The 15,510-nt window shown below is 42.3% G+C and overlaps 1 protein-coding gene across 1 annotated transcript in view; it reads left to right on the top strand.

Annotated features, from left to right (window-relative positions):
- Positions 1 to 15,510, top strand: part of pde1ca (phosphodiesterase 1C, calmodulin-dependent a) — a 174,521-nt gene that overhangs the window by 113,627 nt on the left and 45,384 nt on the right. The window contains exon 7 of the mRNA XM_042332134.1: positions 8,039 to 8,179. Coding sequence (XP_042188068.1) covers positions 8,039 to 8,179 — 141 coding nt within the window. The remainder of the gene's footprint in view (positions 1 to 8,038; positions 8,180 to 15,510) is intronic.

The raw sequence follows: 15,510 nt of genomic DNA, 5'->3' as shown, positions 1-15,510 counted from the left end.
ATTATTAGGCTCTGTGTGGAGTAAGGAAACTTGCCCAAGGTTTCGCCCTCTGCCTGGATTGAACTCAGGTCTCTCGTTTGCAAAGCGAGTGCTCTAACCACTGAGCTACAGGACTCCAAATAGAACATTTGCAAACCGCAAATTGTTGCACCAGCAAAAGGTGAGAAAGCAAATTGACAGTGGCAAGGAAGTCTGTGATGGTATTCACTTTTCTTTAGCGAAAGTGTTAGTTCATCCTATAATTTCATTTAAACTTAGATGAGGGATTAGGTAAATTGCGTTTCTCTGGGGAGAGAGGCACTGCATACCAGACAAATAGAAATCATACATATGTGAAAATCTCAGGCTGATTTGGATACTTTTAAACATGGTGATAGTTTCCGCATGTGTCAGAAACCCGGCTACCAAAAAAGAGGCACAGACTGGAAATCGCAATTTACAAAGTGACTTGCGTTTTGGTAATGCTGCATTCTCAATTCCATTAAAGATGTTTCTACTCGTAAGAAAATAGATGACACCAAGTTACCTTGTTAATGATACTGTGCCAGAGTGCCTGAGTAATGTGAGATGCAAGTTGTTGTTATTGATGCCAGCTTCCATGCGTGCCTGGCAGTAAGTGCATGTTGCGGCTGAGAGCCTTTTGCCACTGCCGCTGCTGGAATACTCCTTGGGCTCTTACACAGAATGTTTACTTGCTGAGAAAAAACAGCTGACACGGTGACTCATTGCATTTTATTATCTCAGCATTGGCAGACTGCTTGCTGAACATTATGCTTCTCCTAATGACTCATACTTTCCAGTACCTGAGGTGCTGGATTTTCTGCATTAGTTGAAACACAAAACGTTCATTTTTTAATAGAATGATCAAAGTTAAGCTAATACATGTGTTAAAAACGTTTTTGCCGCAAGTTTGTGCATGTGCATCTTTTTTAAATGGATCACAAAGTCACTGGACATTTTGGTTTCAGTACATTTCATCAGGAGTTTGTATTTTTTTCCTTTTGATCTCCAAACTCCTGCAGCTTATCTCTGAGTGGATCTCTCAGACTCAGAAATGTAACCAGAGGACTCAGTGTTCCGTATTCCAATTGAATCATTTTCTTCTGCAAAACACTTTCTTTATTTTAAAAAAAAACAGCCTTTGGGGTCTAAAATGCGATAATTTCTGACGGGCTTTGAACTGGAAATAAACCATGACAACTTTCAGGAATTCTGCTGTGAGACAATCTGCTGTGAAAGCAGACATCCCACAGGCTGGTGTGATGTGTGTGACTTATATCCAGTTTGTAGAAGGAATAGCCACATGGATTCTTTAATTATGGAATCACACTAGAAATCGCCAATTTAGATTCATTTGCCATTTTCTCTCTAACATTCTTCAAAAACATATCACTGTTTGAACCATGGCATGGAGTTTGGCCAAGTGGTCTGTTTCTGAGCTATACATTCATTGTCAATCTATTTTGTTTCGCTCGAGAATGTTTTTCTTACTTCAGGAACATGTGAATAGGATTCAGTTATTGGTCTATCAAGCCTTCTCCACACTATTAATTGTTCACAGCAGCTCTTTATCTTTCTAATCCTTTTTTCTTTAACCTTAACTGTAGATTTTACATTATCTCTTCAATTAAATTTGTTCTTGCCGTTTTAATTTTTTTCTAAATGGTAAAACTGATACTTCTCATTTTTAATCTTGTTGTGTAGCTCATCCCATTTATACTTTTTTTTGGTCAGCCAGAAACCATCACTGTGCTTAAGAGTATCCAAACTAGACTGAGAATTCAACATGTGGAAATTTCCTACACATGAAAATTTCCTTGTGCCTGGAATGGAATGTGTACTCTCTCCCTGGAGGGATGTATCCTGCTTACCTAATTCCGGGACTAATCACACATGAAAAGAGTCTGGTTTTATGTACCTTTTCTCATGCAAGTATATATTGTCTTACAATGTGACTAAAACTGAGCACAGTATTCCAGATTGGGTTTGATCGACTGATTCTATACTGAAAACATTATGTAAAGTATAAAAACATTTAGAGGAGAAGCAAAAAGAAAGATTAGGAAGGATTAAAAGGAAGCATGAATAAAGGTGGCCTTCTATGTAAAAAGTAACAGCAAAGCTTTTAGAAACATAAAATGTAGGACAGTCAAAGAAAGGGTAGTGGAAGCTTATTCAGTAACAACTTTTAAGAGAGAAGTAGATGGGTATTTGGGGAGGACAAGATTGCAGGGCTATGGAGAGAAAACGGGCCAGTGGGATTGAGTTGGATTGCTTTTTTTAGAGCCGAAGCAGACGCGATGGGCCGAATGGTCTCTTTCTGTGCTGTATAATTCTATGAAGAAAGGGTGGGACTACTTTGAGCTAAATAGTTCAATCCTGTTGAGTTGTTACAGTTGAGAATAAAGGAAAACTGGAAATGCTTAATAAGCACTTTGTTTCTGCTTTTTACAGCGATATGTTAAGTTTGAACTATAGCAGTACCAGAAGAGGATGTGAAAGAGCATCTAATGGCTGGAGTTAAATGTAAAAGGAAAACACTGTTATTAATAATAACAACAATAATAATAATGTTTGCATTGAATAACACCTTGTTGCGTCATTGAAATGTCTCAAAACACTTCACAGGATTTTTAAGTTGCATCTTAAAGTAGAAAAGTCACCAAACGCAGCTGTTTTCTATGCCGGAATATTACAAGAGATAGCAGATGAAACTGTTCAGAAAAGGGAGAGAAGGCAAAGCAATACATTAAGGAATTGTAATTAAGAATTAGAATTCCAGTCTTTGGGATCTAAAATGCAGTGATTGAGTGTTTAAGCACTTTGAAATACTACCCCGCATGAAGGGCACTATGTAAATGCGAGTTGATGCTGTTATTGTTGCTGGGTAAACATCTAAAGATTATTATATGGGACAGAATTTGTGAAAACCAAGTTGAGGATTAATTGTGGAGAGTCAGTGTGATTTATAAATGACAGGAATGTAAATGATCTACTGAATTTAGTTTGATGTTTTCAGGAAACCCTGCTGTTTATAGATTAACGAATTGCAAGTTTATGTATACTATATATGGATTTTAAGATGTGTTTGATAAGATGCTCTATGAGACTGGCTGAGAAACAAAATCTAAGATCATGACATAGTCATCAGGCAGGAAGTGATACCATACATTTTGAAGAAAGGTTTCTGACCTGCTCATTAAACTCAAACATCCTTTGTAAAGTATTGAACAGTGGGGCCACCCCATTCAGCAACGTTATAAGTGAGGTTTGTTGTTCAGGCATTTTGAAGTGCTGCTTTGTTGTTGTAATCGATGAGCTGGTCTTGTCTCAAAGTAGCATCTAATGCAAAATAACCTTTTATGGAAGAAATGAGTTTGATGAAAGAGGAACATCCTCCGAGATTTTCAAAGCGAAGGGCAACCCCTGGCTCCTGTTCTCCACCACCAACTGGCTCCTCCACCCTCCCCTCCACGCTGTTCTATCTTCCCACGCTCACCCTCACCCCGCTGAAAGACTGGTCCACACCTTTATCACCTCAAGGCTGGACTACGGGAACTCTCTCCTCATCGGCCTTCCCGACACCTCCCTCCACAAGCTGCAGGTCATTCAGAACTCTGCAGCTCGTGTACTGTCCCGCACCAGGCTTCGGGACCACATCGCTCCCACCCTCGCTCACCTCCACTGGCTCCCCATCCCCCAGAGGATCGAATTCAAGATCCTCATTCTCACCTACAAGGCCATTCACGGCCTTGCTCCCTCCTACCTCTCCGACCTCTATCCCCCTACTTACCTGCCCGTACCCTCTGTTCCTCTGGCTCCAGTCTTCTCCACACCCCCCACAACAACAAGATTTCATTTATAGAGCGCCTTTCACGTCGGGAGGACGTCCCAAGGCGCTGGACAGTTGGATCGGGAACCGAGCAGGGGGAAAATGGTCAGGGTGAGGGGAGGGAAGGGAGGGAGCGAGGAAGGGGGAAATGGTCAGGGTGTGGGGAGGGAAGGGAGGGAGCGAGGAAGGGGTAGAGAGTCGAGAGGGGAGCTGAAGGCATGGTTGAAGAGAAAGGTCTTGAGACCGGTCTTGAAAGAGGAAAGGGAGGAAGCAAGGTGAAGGCACTGGGGGATGGAGTTCCAGAGCCTGGGGCTGAGAGGCTGAAGGCCCGGCCACCAATCGTAGGGCGGTTAGGACCTATCATCAGGCAGGTACAGGCACTACTCGCCGACATCATCAACCTCTCCCTGTCTTCTTTCTATCCCCCTCAAAACAGCCACTATCACACCGACCTTGAAGAAACCTTCCCTTGACCCATCACAGCTATGCAGCTACCAGCCCATCTCCCACCTCCCTTTTCTGTCTAAGGTCCTTGAGAGCCGTCGCCTCCCAGCTTCGCTCTTTTCTCTCCTCCCACTCCCTCCATGAGCCCCTCCAATCGGGTTTCCGTGCTGCCCATAGCACGGAAACTGCTCTGGTCAAGGTCATAAATGACATCCTGACCATGTGTGACCAGGGCTCCCTCTGCATCCTCGTCCTCCTCGACTTCTCTGCCGCCTTTGACACCGTGGATCACTCAATCCTCCTCCACCGCCTCTGCTCCCACCTCAACCTTCAAGGTTCTGTACTTGACTGGTTCAGGTCCTACCTTTCACACCATCTTCACTTCATCTCTTCACTTCTCTTCGTCTCGTTCGGTGCTCCTCAGGGCTCTGTTCTTTGTCCCCTCCTCTTCACCCTCTACATACTCCCCCTTGGTGACATCATCCACAGACATGGGGTAAATTTGCACATGTATGCGGATGACACCCGCCTCTCTGCCTCCACCCTGAACTCCAGAACTACTGGCGTCCTGACCGACTACCTGTCCGATATCAAGTTCTGGTCAAGGGACAACTTTTTCCAACTGAACGTCAGCAAGACTGAGGCCTTCCTGATAGGCTTGCGGTAGCTCTTCCGCACCTCAGGCGCTGGCAGCATCAGCCTTCACAGCTGCACACTCAACCTCACTAAGCCTGTCAGGAACCTGGGTATCTTGTTTGACCCTGAACTGTCCTTTCTCCCCCACATCCGCACCATACCAGCACTGCCTACCACCACCTCCGCAACATTGCCAGTCTCCGCCACTGCCTCACCCCTCAGGCTGCCAAAACCCTCACCCACGCATTCGTCACATCAAGGCTCGATTATGGGAACTCCCTCCTCTTCGGCCTTCCCAACTCTTCCTTCGCAAGCTGCAGATCATTCAAAACTCTGCAGCTCATGTACTCTCAAGCACCAGGCTCCGTGTTCCCCATCACTCTCACCCTCGCCCGACTCCACTGGCTCCCTATCTCTCAGAAGATCGAATTCAAGATCCTCATCCTCACTTTCAAGACCATCCATGGCTTTGCCCCCTCCTATCTCTCTGACCTGCTGACTCCTTACCAACCTGCCTCTTCGTTCAGCGGGCTCCGGCTGCTCCATGTCTCCCGCCTGACCCACCCTACCATCGGTGGCCGAGCTTTCAGCCTCTCTGCCCCTACACTCTGGAACTCCATCCCACAGTCCCTTCGCCTCGCTTCCTCCCTTGCCTCCTTCAAAGCCGGTCTCAGGACCCTCCTCTTCAATCATGCCTTCAGTCGCCCTCCCACCTCTCTGCCTTCCCTCACCCCTACCCCACCCCTCCCCCATGCTTGGGTTCTGACCCCTGACTATCCAGCACCTTGGGACCTCCTTCCGACATGAAAGACGCTCTATAAATGTAATTTTGTTGTTGTCGAACAAATCTGAATTTGTGTCCTATAGTGCAATAAATTAGAAATTCTTGAGTACAGAGAAACGTTCTTATCAACAGTAGCCAGGCCTGCGAGGTGTGACGCCTCCATGTCTATCCCATCCCATGGCTGGTAAAGTAAGTGTTGGATGTTAATCTTCGTAAAAACGATGTCTAGGCAGAGAAAGATATGTACTGGTAACAACTGCACAGGTGAGCAGCCTTTGACTAAGACTTTACTTACTTACTTACTTATTTACGGATGAAAATAAAGAATGTTTTCCTTAAAGCATTGTGTTCTCCCTTGTACCTGCTATACAATTCTCCTCATATACTTACGCCAACATATACCAGGTGTAAAGCATCCATTTAAAACAGTATAAAATGATGAAATTTGAAGTGTAAAATAATGGTGGGCTGAATTTTGCCCATTAATCAACAACAACTTTCATTTATATAATGCCCCTCATGCAGGGTAGCATCCCAGAGCACTTGAAATGAGGTCCAATGCAGATTTTCACAGTGATATTGTGGAGATTGTTATGCCACAAACGGTCTGTGCACTTTTGCTAGTATCTTAAGACGGTTTGTGTTATTTTGTATTATTGGTAATGGATGTTTCGCAGATTGGCTGGGTGTAGTTAGTGAGTTGTCCTGATAAGATTTGTACAGTTTATTATTATTTTCATCATTATTTTCTACAAAACTATTACTTTCCATTCATATTAATGATTTGGGAAAAAAAAGCAAGAAGAAGGGGGTAATTCCTAAATTTGCTGAATTTCTAAATCCTAAATGAAAGGAAAAAGAAAGGAACTGGACCTTACAAGGTTTTACTGTTCAATTTTTTGTAGTTCTTAAATATTGTAGAGAAACTGATATATATATCTTTAGAGATGGTAATGCAGGTAAAAAAAAAAGCTGTCAAAAGGCAAATACAATTCTGGAGCTTTTATATACGGCAGCATTAAATACATAAAGTTAATCAAGACTTTGGTTAGGTCACAGTTGCCGTGTACAGTTTTTCGTGCCCCCTTATAGAAAGGACATCAGAGACAAGGAATAATGTTATACCGAGGTATTGTATAACAACAACAACCAGGTTTCATTTATAGAGTGCCTTTCACGTCGGGAGGACGTCCCAAGGCGCTGGACAGTTGGGTTGGGACCCGAGCAGGGGGGGAATGGTCAGGGTGAGGGGAGGGAAGGGAGGGAGCGAGGAGGGGGCAGAGAGTCGAGAGGGGAGGTGAAGGCACGGTTGAAGAGAAAGCTCTTGAGACCGGCCTTGAAGGAGGAAAGGGAGAAAGCAAGGCGAAGGCACTGGGGGATGGAGTTCCAGAGCCTAGGGGCTGAGAGGCTGACAGCCCGGCCACCGATGGTAGGGCGGTTATTTAATTGGATAAATTCACAAGAAAGATATCAGGAATGAAGGGTTATTGTTGCAATAAAATACAAAATAAAATTTGCATGGCGCTTTCGACGTTGGGAGGACGTCCCAAGGCACTGGACAGTCAGGGATTTGGACCCCAACTGGGGGTCGGAATCAGGGAGAATGGAGGGCAGCTGAAGGCTCGGTCGAAGAGGGTTTTGAGACATACCTTGAAGGTATGTCTTTTGTTACCATGAAAAACTGGTGTCTATTTTCACTGGAACAGAGAAGGAAAATAGGGAATCCAGGAGAGGTTGTCAAAATTCTAAAAATATTTTGGGAAGATAAATAGTGAAAGCTGATTCATGCTGATTGTTTAATAAGGACAAAAACACCAGATTGTCACACTGAGGGGAATTGTGCTGTGTCTGAGTTTGAACTTGCATTGGGTTTCTCTAAGTGGGAACGTGTTTCTTTTCTCAAGCACTAATGTCCCTTAGGGTGAATTGGCCAACATTCACCAAAGATTTAAAACAAATGCTTGAGTTGGTTAAAAAGAGTCAAAAGGGTACAGAAGCGTTTACACTGGGCATTACCTGCAATTGCTCTTTTTACAGACTGCAGAACTCATTTTCTATTTGTTTCGGGGAAAGTCAAAACACAAAGCCGATGGTTCCACAAAGGATTACACAAAAGCAACAACAACAAGATTACATTTGTATAGTGCCTTTCACGTCGGTGATTACAAAAAGTTAAAGGAGGATGCAGTTCTTCACGGTGGTGGCCTGACTGCAACAAGCCAGTAAAACAATAGTAATTGCAATGGTTCATGTTGACGGTTTTTATTTACAATTTACAAAAAAACACATCTAAAACTTTTTGTTGTAAATCCTCTGACGTGTTTCTTTTTTTCTGGTTTCAGATCCCCATTTCCTCCCTCATGTCCTTTGTTGAAGCTCTGGAAGTCGGATACAATAAACATAAAAATCCATATCACAATTTATTACATGCAGCTGATGTTACACAGACTGTTCATTATCTGCTGCTGAGAAGTGGTATCATGGTAAGTTTGACCGCAATATGTGCAGTAATTGTGCAGTTTGTTATTACTTGCTCAAAGGATAAGTATTTTTAATCCCTCCGCACCCAAGATCCCTATCTCTCCAATCTTCTCTTACCATAGTCCCCTGCTGCCCCTCTGCTTGGCAAACTCGGGGTTGCTATTCATCCCCCGCCCTCTCATTATCACTATCGGTGACTGAACCTTCAGATCCCCATGCCTCTAACCTCTGGAAATCCCTCCCTTTAAGTTATGCCTTAAAACCTACTTCATTGAATGTGCATATGACCATCTTCCTCTTTCTCCCTCACCGTCTCCTTTGCTCAGCATCCTACCCGTCCTTGTAAAGCACTCCAAGCCATTGCATTACGAGAAGGGCATGATGTAAATGCAAGGTGCCATTGCAATAAAAAGTGATGGTTAGTCTTGTGATTTCAGTCTGCTTTTGTTCAGGGAATATTGCTGCCAGAGCATAAATTTTAGGTAGTTACGAAAATGTGCAAAGGCAGAGGTTAGGAGATTTATTTTTACACAGGGAGTTGTTTGAACAAGGAATGCCCTAACTGGAACTGTGGTTGAACAGAATCCCTAGCTTTTAAAAGGGGATTAGCTTATCAAACAGAAAGGAAAAATATAAAAGGGTTTTGGGGGAAAAGCAGGAGAATGAATCTAAATGGATGGCTTTGTTCAGAGATAATAATAATAATAATAATAATAATCCTTGCATTTGATATAGCACTTTTCAGCGCTTTACAGAACACACTGTAAAGTGAATTGACTGTATATTTGTGGGCGAACGCGGCAGCCAATTGCGCACAGCAATGTCCCACAAACAGTCGTAGATTGAAAATGACCAATTTATTATTGTTTTGGGTTTTGGAGAGATTATTATTAGGCGTGTGGAGTAAGGAAACTTGCCCAAGGTTTCGCAGGGGAGTATGTGTAACACAAGCATGATGGCTGAATGGTATGCTTCTCTGCTGTGCATTTCTATGGTTCTTTGTTTCACTGCTGCCTGAGTAATGCAAGCAACCTCAGGTAGATTGCACATAATAGCATTCCAAGCTTGCTTTCACCTCAAAAATGAATGCTTTTCCTCAGCATTATATATTTTCTCTTACGTCTGGAGATTTGCCGTTTTGGAATGTTGCAGATTTCTTACTGTTTGAACCAACAAAATATATATTACATTTATATCACATATTTCACATTGGGAGGATGTCTCAAAGTGCCTAACATTGCTGGGTGGGTATCCGAGCTGGGGGTGGGAGCCGAGGGAGGCGGGAAAGAACAGGAAAACATGCTCAAAGAGATACATTTTGAAACATGTTTTGAACAAGAGGAGGAAACAAGCGAGTTGGATGTACACCAGGATGGAGGTCCAGAAAGTTGGAGCCGAATGGCTAAAAGCCCTCCTGTTGATGGGTTCACAAGCCAGTGTTCACTGAGGAAAGGGAGCGGCTGGGTCAGTGTGGTTGAAGGAGGTTGCAGAAGTAGGGTGGGACAAGACCTTGGAGAGATTTGAATGTGAGAACGAGGATTTTGAAATTAATCTGCTGTGGGATGTTGAGTTAATATTTATCACCAGACTCAGTAACACCCCCTGCCTTCTGATTTATATGCAGCAGGTTGGCTAATTTCCCAATAACACAGCACCATCAGGAAAAGTTTAGGTGCTGAGCCTAGTGGAATTTTGATATCCAGGAGGCAGCCAATGAATCCCAAGATTAGGCAGGCTCAAAACATATGTATATATTGCTACCCATTGCCTGGCAGTCTGTATGTACACAAGTCAATGCACACTACCCATCATATGATGATGAGTGTGCACATACACCACCATGCAAATAGAACCTTCTGGAATGCATTTCTCCCCTCCAGGCATAGAAAGGGCTGATGAAAATCTTCACAAGAACAAATTGTGTGAAAAGCAATTCTCGCTTAATCTAGTCTCGCTGATTGGGAGTCACTCTGAGAGCAAACTATGGAGAAACAACAAAGTTTTCAAAAAGTCATTCAACAATAACTACTGTGTGTAAAGAGAGTGAAGAGATTGAGAGGACATGATGTATTGAAATGAAAGGCACTTAAGGACTAGCATTTTTATGGGCCAGGCTATGTTTAATATTAAAAGACTTGTAGCAGTAGTGACTTAAGCTATATAGCCTCATTGCTAATACATTCTTCACCTCAGAGTATTTTACCTTTGGGAATCCCACCCTAATTCTAAGTCACTGTTCGAGGTTTGAATGATGTTCACCACATCAGACACTTGAGCTGTGCCCGGATTCCCAATGTGTATGAACACATACAACAACAACAACAAGATTCCATTTATAGAGCGCCTTTCACGTCGGGAGGACGTCCCAATGCGCTGTACAGTTGGGTCAGGACCCGAGCAGGGGGGAAATGGTCAGGGTGATGGGAGGGAAGGGAGGGAGCGAGGAGGAGGTAGAGAGTCGAGAGGGGAGCTGAAGGCACGGTCAAAGAGAAAAGTCTTGAGACGGAAAGGGAGGAAGCGAGGCAAAAGCACTGGGGGATAGAGTTCCAGAGCCTAGGGGCTGAGGGCCTGAAGGCCCGGCCACCGATGGTAGGGTGGTTGGGGCGGGGGATGTGGAGCAGACCGGAGCCAGAGGAATTTTTTCCCAAGACCTGTCAATCCTGATGAAGATTGCCTTCTATAGGCCAACTTTGTTATGACACAATGATTTGAATCTCGTTCCCGTGTTGTAATAGGGTCTCATTAAAATATAGCCAGCACGCATGAAGAGGCTTGCAACAGGCTTACAATGAGATTCACTGATATGGTTTAGAGTGGGATTCACTGATGTGGCTTGCAATGAGATTCAATGATATTGTTTGCGGAATGGTCTGCTAAGGCTAGGTGTCTCTTGTTTATTTTACAGGCTTGAAGGCCACCATTATCAGTTCTGCACACTAACAACACACTTAGCACATTGGTAAAAGTTTTATGACATAATAACCTCACAGTAACTTGATACAGGTTAAGTTATGGTGAATATTATTTGGCTTCATTGAACAATAAACATTTCTAATAATTGAGCACTCACCCACTTAATAGTGAAGTCCAATAAGTCCAATAAGTCAGTAATTTATCCTTTCCTGCTGATGAATCAACCTAATGTAAAGTACTAGTGACATTATATTTGAGACATAATATGAAATTCTATTTAAAATTGAATTTTAAAGCTCCCTGATAACCTAGTGGGGAAGTCCATGGGGAAAGTCCTGAGCACAGACCAAAATCAATTAATTGGAAAAATATTTGGGTGCAGATTCATGGGATTACTGGCAACAATCAATTATACAACAAATAGAAATGTGAGTGGAAAATATTGCTTTTTTTTCCCCTTGCCCTTTTCCTTGGTCTTTTTTTTTTTATAAATTTGGTTCAGGATCAACTGGGATTAAAAAGCTAACTAAAGCCTTAGATTGATTTTTCATGATGTTGGATTATGAACCTCCCTTAATTCCTCACAGCAGGATTTGTTGTACTGCATTTTGCAACAAAGGTACCATAGCTTCAGCAGATTTCAACAAAGCATAGCTCAGAAAGATTTTTATCACACTGTATCCCTCAATTCATCAGCTCATCTGTCACAGATGAACCTGTCACAGTAAAGTGCAGTATTGGGTCAGTGATTCCAGGATTATTCAAATATTCATCTTGAAATTAGGTTCAGAAACCATTTATTTTTATAGGCAAATAATCATTGCACATCCATGTACATCGGGATTTTCATCCTGTTTGTGGGGTTTATTTTTTGGTTTGATGAAAGAACGCTATGGGACTGCAGAAACCCTGCAAAAATTGGATCTTATCTTATAAAGAATCAAAGCACCACAAGATGCAATTTAGGAAGGTTGAATGCAAAATATTTATAGAGCCTGACTAGTCAGCTGCAATAACAGCTTTTGCAAAATGTATCTACTGAGAGAGTTTGAATTTCAAGCAAAAGCATTTAAAATATTGTTGATGAAAGGCTGTAATCTATATTTACTGCATGCACATCAATCATTCTACCTACGTATTGGGCATAAATACTAATCTCTCTTGTTTTGGTGGGATTCCGAGTCAAGCTTGTAACACACATTCTGGGTTCAAAAGCAAAATTGTGTTGGCTCCAGAGAAAAACTACAAGGAGAATACAGTTCCAATTGCACTGCATCATATTTTGTGGCAAAAGGATGACTTCATTTTATAAGTAGATCGGTAGACAAAGGAAAAGCCTGAGTTACCATTAAATCATCAATGTAACCAAATAGCATGTGAGAGAGACTGTGGGCAGAATGAAGAGCATTGGCTATTCTATAACATCCATAGATCTGTACCAAAACCAACTACAAAAAATAGAAGGGAATTTCTCCCAGTTCCCTGTGACAATTATCCAAATAAATTGGCCATTAACCTCCGAACTGTTTATAGGACATTGCTATGCTCAAATTGGCTGCTGTGTTCATCTACAAATACACAGTCATGACATTTAACAATATATTTTAAAGCATTTTGAAACATTTTGATGTTGCATATGCTATATAAAATACAAAAATTATTATTATCCTTCAGCATACTCTTAAGTATGGCTCAGCCAATGTCTGCAGTTTTCCACATTAAAAGAAAGCCCGATATTTAAAATAAGAGTTGCTTTGTCTTTATCTCATTCTGATCAGCACATTAATGTGGGTGGTTCACAGTTGTCAATGAGGAAACGTGCCACCTTCTGCTTGTGGAATTCAGTGGCTCTGATGCCTGGTGTCACCTCTTGTGGCTTCATGAGCCTGTTGATGATTTTTTTTCTTTTTGCTAGTTTCTTGATGCAGAATGTAAATTATTAACAACCTCCTCGCAAGGGAAAGAATATTAAAGAGTATGAGGTAAAAGCAGGGAATTGGGATTAGACTGGGATTACAGTGGAGGAGCTAACATTAGTTTAGTTTCAGTGGCTTTTGCCTATGCAGCATTTTTACGAGCCTACAAGTAGATTTTCTCTGAAGTGTTGGGTGCCGTTTGTCCTGTACTAAGGTTGGCTGTTATTTGCCTCCCAAGTTTTATGCACCACATGCTTTTTCAATTATTTATGCCATCGGAAATCCTGCTCCAGTTGTTTTCAAAGGGTCAAATGACTCATTTCTGCCTCGCTAAGCTAATAAAAACAATTAATCCAGTGCTAAATTCATTGGATGGCTTATTTACTGCGAAATTAACACACTTACAAAAGTGGAAAATGATGTGTTATTGCTTCAGTGACATTATGGCTGATTTACTGCTCAAATGTCCTTAATGCTCATATTGCAAACTCCAGACCACAGAGCCTCAGCGCACAAGCATTGACTGCAATGGTAATGTTGTGCAGGTAGATGGACCAATAACTTAGCTTCAGAACCCTGACAAAAAATATGTTCCTTTGGTGTTAATGACTTTATGAGTTCCAGTCAGTCAGACTTACCGGCACCCATTGGGACATGCAATATTCCTGCTGGGATTTTTCATTTGTCTTTTTCCAAGTTACTTTTGATTCTATTTTGGTTTAAGTATCCATTCTCCCCTTTTAATATAGGTTTTTGCAACCTGTACTGAGAGGGAGGGGGAATCAACGTCTATGTAAAGCAACTCTTGATGAACATCTTGTTGAGATTCTGAGATATGTTTACATTCTATTGGCGTTTTAGCAGTTGTGTCTCGTGTACCATTGCTGGGAATTGTTTGGAATGCTTTCAAACCTGTAGCCTGGCTCATTTGGTAGCTCTCTCTACTCTGAGTCTGAAGGTTGTGAGTTCAAGCCCCACGTCAGGACATTGAACTCACATAGTTTAGGTTGATATATTAATGGAGTGCTGGGAGCATGCTGTGTTCCTGGTGGTGCAGTCCTTTGGATGAGTCGTTAAACCGAGAACCTGTCTGCCTGTTCAGCTAGCTGGTAAAGATCTTCACCGCACCACTTGAAAAGGGAAGGGAGTTTCTTCCAGTGTTCTGGCCAACAATCCATCAGATAAAATTGGTCACTCGTTTAGTGATTGTCTCTGGAACATTACTGTCTATGGGATATTACACTGTGCAAATTGGCTGCTGCGGTGGCTATAAATACGGTCATTACGTTTCACAGTAAAAATTTGTGAAGCGCTTTGATATGTCTTGATGACATCATATCAAATGCAAGGCTTCTTGTTATTTATTCTCCCAGCTTCCTGATGATTACTCTTTCATTTTATAGAGCACTCTTTTATTTAGGGACAGAATGATAAAAGGCAGTATAGAAAATGAGTCCAGTTCAATAAAACAAATATAGCAGACCAACTGGCTCAGCCGCTCCCTCCACTCAGCAAACACTGGCCTGCTTCATGTCGCACCACTCATAGATGAATTTGCACAAATCTTGCCTCTGCTTTCTGGAACTCCACGCATAGTGCCTCCGTCTTGCCCATTCTCTCTCACCTCCAAAACCTACCTTAAAACCAATTTGGACGTCTAGAAGACGTGAAAAGCGCTATATCAAATGCAAGGATTATTATTATTATTAATTTCTTCCACCTTGCTTTCAGCCACCTTTTGACACAGTTTGCTCCCCTCCCCCCACTCCGCTCTGGCTCCCACTCAGTTTTGTGAACCAATTTGAGATTTCCTCAGGCTATGACGAACATTTTTGCTGCGTTTCCACATACCAGTTCAAAACTTTCACCTACACTTTCAGATTGGACGCTACATTTGAAAGTATTTTTACAGGCATCCAAATACACAAACTCTTCCCTGCCTCAATCATTGCAATTCCCAACTCAAAGTCTCAACGTCATGGTACGCACTGATTAGTTATGTTTCAGTTGACCACTTCTTTCCATGTCTGCTAATGTCTGTGAACAGCGTTGGACTCTCTCCCCAGTAACTGGTCAAATTCTTCACAATTTTGAGCTTGAAGTCTCATCTGAATGCTGTGCTGTCTCCCTTCAAGTACTGCACCATAGTGTCTGTCTGGTGGTTCAAGTCCTTGCACTCAGCTGCATTCTAACCCAGAGTGTTCCTGATTGAGCCACTCGATTAACATCTGAACAATTAGCCAGTTTTCTCAGAATCCTTCTGAACCCCTCAGAAAAGCACTCGGAAAAACCGTTCAGGATTTCAACATTCACAAAAAACTAAATCTCTTAAAAATGCCGAGCTAATTATTTTGAAATTGTCTCTGGATTCCCAGAGGAGTTGGATCCCCTTCAGTGAATATTATTATTTTTCAGTCAGTGCACACATTCCAATGCAGCATCTCTCACATTTCTATGCAATCTTCAACTGTATCACCTCCCAGGATAAAATGTGCTGTAAAGAG

Source organism: Callorhinchus milii, unplaced genomic scaffold, assembly GCF_018977255.1.
Source record: "Callorhinchus milii isolate IMCB2004 unplaced genomic scaffold, IMCB_Cmil_1.0 Scaffold2, whole genome shotgun sequence".
In the NCBI taxonomy this organism is placed as follows: domain Eukaryota; kingdom Metazoa; phylum Chordata; class Chondrichthyes; order Chimaeriformes; family Callorhinchidae; genus Callorhinchus; species Callorhinchus milii.
Note: the sequence above shows the minus strand (reverse complement) of the source record. Positions and strands in the feature narration are given on the sequence as shown.